The sequence below is a fragment of the Antechinus flavipes genome, chromosome 4 (genome assembly GCF_016432865.1).
Source record: "Antechinus flavipes isolate AdamAnt ecotype Samford, QLD, Australia chromosome 4, AdamAnt_v2, whole genome shotgun sequence".
Taxonomy (NCBI): Eukaryota; Metazoa; Chordata; class Mammalia; order Dasyuromorphia; family Dasyuridae; genus Antechinus; species Antechinus flavipes.
Window position 1 is genome coordinate 48,770,402 of NC_067401.1, and position 7,203 is coordinate 48,777,604.

Genomic DNA, 7,203 nt, shown 5'->3' on the forward strand with positions numbered 1-7,203 from the left:
GTTCCCGTACTAAGAATTCTCTGCATTGGTGGGATCACAGATACTTCTCACTTTCATGTATCATTTTTATATTATCATAATATCATTCATATACATGAGCTTCTCAGTTATTTTCAATTTGTTCAACATATAAGTTGTTGCCAGATTTTTGTATCTCTGAGTATATTTTAATACATTTTAAAATATTTTTAGTATAACAAATGCTTGTTGAATTCGACTCAATTGAAGTCATAGAAACTTAAGACCATATGCTTATTGCTTAAAGGAACCTGCTGGTAAAAGATATGATCAGTTTTGTTACTTTTATTGCATCTCAAATATTGCTCTCCCAAATATTTGCACCAACCTACAGTTCCACCAACCATTAAAATGCCCGTTTCTTTGCAACTATACCAATTTTGAGTTCATCATTTTTTTGGCTATTTTTGTCATTCAACTCAAGTTAAATGCCATATCACAGCCCCATTCAGGACCAGCCCAGCCCAGTATAAAAAGGTTTATTATTGACAGATTTTCATTAGATGCACTAGTACCCTGCAGGTTGTAAAACGCCCTACAGGGAGATATCCAGAAACACGGACAAGAATATATAGTAACCTGTGTATAGGTTACAGGTCTGGCTTCAGATACTTGACACTTACTAGATATGTGACTCTGGTCAAGTCACTTAATCCTGACTGCCTCGTGGCCCTCCTCCCCCCGCCCCCCCCCCCCAAAAAAAAAGTATGGGTAAGTTAGAGTCTGCAACAATGAAGGAAATACCCACATTAATAATGATGATCATTTTATCCATTCATAAAAAGCAATTGTACATCTGTGTAATAAGTTGCAAAATGTATTCCAGGATACTTGTATCTGAATCCCATCAAATAAGAGAATGATTTTTAATAATGAAAGTAAGAATTATAATAATGAAATATATGGTTCATTACTCCTAAAAAAGCTATAGAAGTAGTAATGCCCCCATTGGAAGTTGAATGTTCTCAGAACATGTGACAAGTAACAGCAACAATAATTATGATAAACAGCTTAAAAACTTACAAAAGAAATACTTTGGGAACGGACATCCCTTCATTGGGCAACATCAAATGAGGATCAGATGTGATGATTTTTGTATAGCTCTTAGCACAATGACTGGCTCAGAGCAGGCACTTCACAAATGCTTGTTCTTCCCTCCCTTTCCTCTCCCCACTTCCCCAATAATGTAGGCTGATAATAGGCACGTGGTTCAGGATTTATAGGCCCAAAATGATGTATGATTGAATGAAGTCCATGAAAAGGCTACAATCCAATCAAAACCTCTCCATGAGTGAATGCGCAAAAACATATCAAAAGAAGCATTGAATCAAGAGCTTCCATGCAGATTTGTGCCTACAACTCAGGATGGATTATGTTAACAATTCTGGATCAGCCTAACCCTCAGAAATCGCAGGAGACGTATTTCTAAGGAGACCTAACACTGATCAACCTACACACTACAAGGAAAATGTATAGAGATTATACAATACACCACCTCAGGTTGAAAAATTAGCACCTATTAAGACACAATCTGGTACATAAGAATATCACTATCTTTAATAAACTAACAATAATAAATACCCATTCTTGTAAATATGGACTAAAAATGATCCCAGAGAAATCAACAACCAATTGTAGGGAAACTGGAACATAATTGCAGATAAAATTGTTGACCAGAATCACTTGGATATATTGAGCTATAAAAACTTAAGAACACGATTTTTACTAAATGTGGCTATATCCAGTATTCATAATCTCAAAGCTGCACAAAATGAAAAGTCTTCAAACAGAAAGAAATCAAAATCATGCAGGATTACAATGAGGGACATATCATCCCCGTGGTTCTGTCTGCTACTAAAGTCATCCCAAAGATGACTTCTATAAGTAGAGAGGGAGAGAGGAAAAAAGCATTTATTAAGGACTTACTATGTGATATACATTGTACTAAGCACTTTAGTAATATCTCTTGAGATAATTTTTATAGGTGAGCTTGTAGAATTTTATTTAACATCCCAAAATTTTGCCATGGTTCTTTTTTCCCCTTTCTGTGCAGGATATGTGTTTATTTCTTTTGGTAATTCATGCAAATTTTGTTTCATGTATGTAAATGATTTCAGGAGCCCTTGATGGAAGAATATGCTATTGCTGCCCAGGTCTTCAAACTGAGCACCTGTGACATGTGTGAAGTGGCAAGAAATAGTGTCCTGCAATGTGGATTGTCCCACGTGGTAGGTTTGCTTGTCTTTCAGTAATGTCCACTTCTACAAATTTGTATATGATGGGAAATTTCCATTTACTTCACCAAATATGGCGGAGATTCTGGGGATACAAATATAGATCCTCCTCTTAATGAGCTTTCTAATAGGAAGAGAAAAGACATGGATGCAAATAATTCTACCACAAGAGAGGTTATAAATCTGAAAGGTCCAAGCAATTTATAAATAGGGACTGACCACTGAGGGTTTGGGGGTGGGGGAATCAAGGAAGATCCCTGGAGGAGGTGGCAGCTAAGCCACTTTCATCTCCATCATTATCGACATTTCTCTCACTTTTAGCTGTGCTAAGCACATAATATCCATTATCTTATTTGAATCTCACAACCATCTTGGGAAATATTACAAGTATGATTATTTCTACTTTATAGATAAGGAAACTTTCTTACTTATTAAGTATGATTATTTCTACTTTTCAGATAAGGATACAGAGAGGTTAAGTGGGTTTAGCTAGAAGTATGAAAGGCAGGTTTCAAAACTAGTTGTTTCCTAGTCTGGGGTTCAGTACTTTCCCCATGGTACCTTTCTGCTTCCTCTGTTATTCAAAGATTTGTCGCAGCCAGCTTGAATCTGTGAGTCCTAATAGTTAAACTTCCATTGTGAGTATTTACAAATCAGGGTTTGAGTTATTGTTTTATTGATTGTCTATAATAAGAAAATACCACAGAAAATGTTAATAATGGAAATTAAACTTAAAGGCATGCCATGAATGCTTTTTCCTCCAGGTAGCCAAGTTGTTAAATATTCACCAGAATTGAAAAGCATTTACCATCTTCGAATAGATTCAACATATGCAAAGAATAGGGTGACCATTCCAAGCATGGGGGAATGGCATGAGTGAGGGAATGGAGGGAGAAGAAGGTAAGACAAGAACAAGGGACAGAGAGTAGAGAATAGATAAGATAGAACTGAAAAGGTTTATTAGAGCCTAATTGTGGGAGGTCTTGAATGCCAAAATCAGGAGTTCCTACTGGTCGGCAGAATAGAGAGGGATGCCCCAGAAGACTTTGAATGATAGGACGAGAGCAGTCCATTAGGAAGATGATTGAAAAAGCATTATGGTGTACAACTTGCACAACTAGCAATGGAGCTAGATGGAGGCAGGAGAACCAGTTAGGAGGTTAATATGATGATCTGCGCAAGAGAAAATAAAGGCCTGAAATGTAGGGGTTACAACAGGACCAAGAAGGAGGGGAAGATCTTACAGAGTTGGAATCAACAAAACTTGGCAGCTACTTAGATACACAGGGAGAAGATGGCAGAATCACAAGTAACTTTTAGGTTACGAGTGTCAACAGCAAAAATGAAAAAATTGGGAGAAATGCAAGATTTGAAAGGAAGATGAGCCCAGATTAGGACATTTTAGGATATCTAATTCCCCTAACCCCAACCTTAATCAAAGTCCTGAAATAGAAATTAAGAGACAAATTCAACCACCCAAGATTAATTTAAGTAGACAAAAATCAGACCTTTTACCAACAATGAAATAATAATGACCAGTTTTTGCATAGCACTTTAAAGTTATCAAAACTACTTACATACATGATCTCATCTAAGCCTCCCAACCATTCTTATTATAGGTATTCTTCTTCCCATTTTACAGAAGAGGAAACTGAGGATCAAACAAGCAATGAGAGAAAATAAATGAATTACCCAATGTTACAAAGCTAGTAAATGATTGAGCAAGAGTTATTCTGAGTCCAAGTTCAACAGTGTATCCACAGCCCTACTTAGTTTGGTTAGCAATGTCAAATGCTATTGCTGAGGAAAATCACTATTCTTTAGAGAGAAGAAAGTCATTAATGACCTTCAAGAAAGCTTCTCTTAATGGGACAGAAAGACTGAAACCAGGGAGCAAGAAGCCGGAGCTTCTTGCTCTCTGGGCAGTGCAGAGAGTGCAGAGAGAACTTCTTCCTAGAAGTCTGGTAGTGATGAGGTGGAAAGAGATAAGATGAGGACTTGAGGGAGAGTGGAAGGAAGTGTTTTGGGAATGGATACAGGAGATTTAGGCATGCTTCTAGGAAGGGGAAAGAAGCCAGCTAAGAGAGAGCAAGACCATGGGAAAGGAAGGAAGTAGGCTTTAAGTTACAGGTGGAAGGAAGGACAAATGGCTTCATGAAGATTTTAAGAGGGTTATGGAGTTCAGGGAGTTTAAATCACATGGAATTCATCTCAATAAAGTCAGAGGTCAAATTACCTGTCATGTGGGGTAGAAGATCACCAGTTTAGAGATAAAAAGAAATTTAGAGATTATGTAGTTTCATCCTTTCAGTTAAGAGATTAGAAAACTCTGTCCTATGTTCTCCAGGGCTGATATTTGAACACAGATCCCCAGGCTTAACAACTAATGTTCTTCACGTATGTGGTAAATGGAGTTGGGACTTTGAGAAATGAGGGTTGCAAGTAACTTTTGCATTTGTATCCCCAGTGCTTAATAAACTTGGTGGATAATGGGAATTGTGTGGTATAATAGAATATGAAGAATATGAATTCTATTTTAATAGAAGATGAATAAAAGGACTGCTCTGTAGTACTTAGATTCCAGCTGACGTTAATCAAGTAAATCTGTATTGAACAGCATCAGCACGGTTTCTTGATTTCCTCCATCAAGATTTGTCCACTGCCAGAGGACAAAAGAAGCAGCTGACAAGATTTATTCACCATTTAAAATCAGCAGAGCAAGATCAATAGAAATTTAAGGAAGATTCAAAGGTGGAAATGGCTGACTATAGGGTCAGGAATGAGTTGGGAAATGAATTGAAGCCAGAGCAGGATTTAATAGATTGACAAAACAAGGAGGAAGAAAAATCCTGGAGGTCACAATGAAAGACATAAATATAAATTTATAAAATTTATTTATAATTTTAAATCTGTAAATAAATTTAAAGAAATAAATATAATAGAAATGGAAGGAGGAAAGGAGTGGGAAAAGTAGAGAGACAGAAAATTAGGGTCAGAGAAGGAAAATTCAGAGTTCAGAATCTTGAAGGTTTGAATGATGGCTACTTGGGCTAAAATAGTTGAGGAGATGGAGGTCATGGGAGGTGCAGAGTTCAAGAAGCTATGAAGACAGGGAGTTAGATCATTAAAGAGGGCACTGAAGTCTCCAAAGAAAGATTATATAAATGGGTTGATGTAACACAAGGGAAGAAGTGGCCCAGTAAATCCTGTCTAACCACTGCATGCAAGTTTTTGTTTTGTCTGTCTGGACATGCCTTTTGGCCAAAACTTTTCATCAGGCCCTCCTGGAAGCACTGGATGAATCCTTTTAAAGGTTTATTTTTTCCTGTTGCCAGGGGAGAGTAGAAGGAAAGGATTTTGTGGAGGAAGTAATTATTATACAATAATATCGAGGGGCTAATAAACAGCCATCATTCTGCTTCCTTTTGTCTTTTAGGAGAAAACTAAGTTTCTCGGAGATAATTATCTTGAGGAAGGCCCTGATGGAAATGACATCCGGAAAACCAATGTGGCTCAGATCCGAATGGCCTATCGCTTTGAAACCTGGTGTTATGAACTCAACCTAATTGCCGAGGGTCTAAAGGCAACAGATTAAAATAAATATAGCAAGTATTCTGTTTGGATCATTTGTCGTATGTAGATTCTGTGTGGTGCTTGCCTGTTCTTTCTCTGGAAAAATAAGAAACAAGACTTGAAAAGTAATTTCTAATTGGAAGGATAATTTTCTTCTTAATTCTGTTTTCTATTTATTGACTAGGAAATCTACCCAAGAATACTCCACCCATTCCAGTATCACCCATGAAAAGTCATCTTTTTGACAAGTTGTCAGTGCTGGTCTATGAAACAGGATTTATAGTGCAATGTGGGTGTGCCTCCTTTAAGAAAATCCAGTGAGCAAAAATCTGAACTTACAAAAGAAATATTTATAATTATTGTAAAAAATAATTTGGGAGACAATTTACTTCATAAATGATAAAATCTTGTTTCAAAAAAATTCATCCACAGATTTTCTTTCTGCAGTGATAGTGAACTCTACTAATGCACCAAAAATTATTGGATTGACTAAATTAAGGTTCTATGTCACTATTAGGGACTAAATGAAGCACTTTTGTGTTCTATTTCCATAGCTACCTTTCCACACATACAAGTGTGTTGCCATCTACTGGTAGGATGGATAAATAGAACTGGCAGAAAAAATAGCTCAAATCCAAGATTAGCAGAGCCTAAAATCCTTCTTTTCTAAGTGGGTTTTTAATTTGTTTAAATTTTATTGAAATTGCTACAAACATCCTTACGATCTTTCTTTGCTAATTTACATAAAAAACAGATTCGAATAGTGTAAGATATTATTTCCCTAACAGTATTCTGGATTGTTTCTTTTTCCTTTTCCTTTCTTTCTTTTCTTTTCTTCTGAGCCTGGATCTCCCTTTCTTACCCTAGTCAGAAGTACAATGGCCACTCATGGAATGTAGGGCACCATTAAAAAGTCCAGAAATACAGCCTCTTGGAAACTCATGAGGGCCATCCACCAACCTCAGCCTACTTCGTATGAGGGGCTACAAGCATGGAGCATCACATCCAGCTACTCTTTTCCCTTTAACATTATTTCATATACATATTTACGTGCATCAGCATAGCCCACATTTCTCATAGTTACATGGTTTTTCATTTTGTTAATATATCCATCTGGCTATTTGGTTAAATTCAATCTTAAAGAATTCAGATGTAAGCATTTTGTACAAATGACAGCCTGCTGCCCTTTCTGCCTCTGACATATAATGGCTGTATTTTCATGGACAAGTCACTTCTTACTGTCAAATGTTAACTTAAAGATGAATTGAAAATTTGCAGCTAGGATTCACATTGGGAGATCCCCAAAGCTATGGATATCAAAGATCCAAATGAGCCAAAACACACACACACACACACACACACACACACACACACACAC

The 7,203-nt window shown here is 36.8% G+C and overlaps 1 protein-coding gene across 2 annotated transcripts in view; it reads left to right on the forward strand.

Annotated features, from left to right (window-relative positions):
* Positions 1–6,250, forward strand: part of AMPD1 (adenosine monophosphate deaminase 1) — a 30,575-nt gene extending 24,325 nt beyond the window's left edge. Inside the window, exons 14-16 of one of the 2 annotated variants that reach the window (XM_051992958.1) lie at positions 2,136–2,246; positions 5,689–5,857; positions 6,010–6,250. In XM_051992958.1, coding sequence (XP_051848918.1) covers positions 2,136–2,246; positions 5,689–5,847 — 270 coding nt within the window. In that variant the 3' untranslated portion in view covers positions 5,848–5,857; positions 6,010–6,250. Of the gene's footprint in view, positions 1–2,135; positions 2,247–5,688; positions 5,876–6,009 lie in introns of those variants that run through there. The other variant, XM_051992957.1, reaches the window with a different exon arrangement.
* The last annotated feature ends 953 nt before the right edge of the window (positions 6,251–7,203 follow it).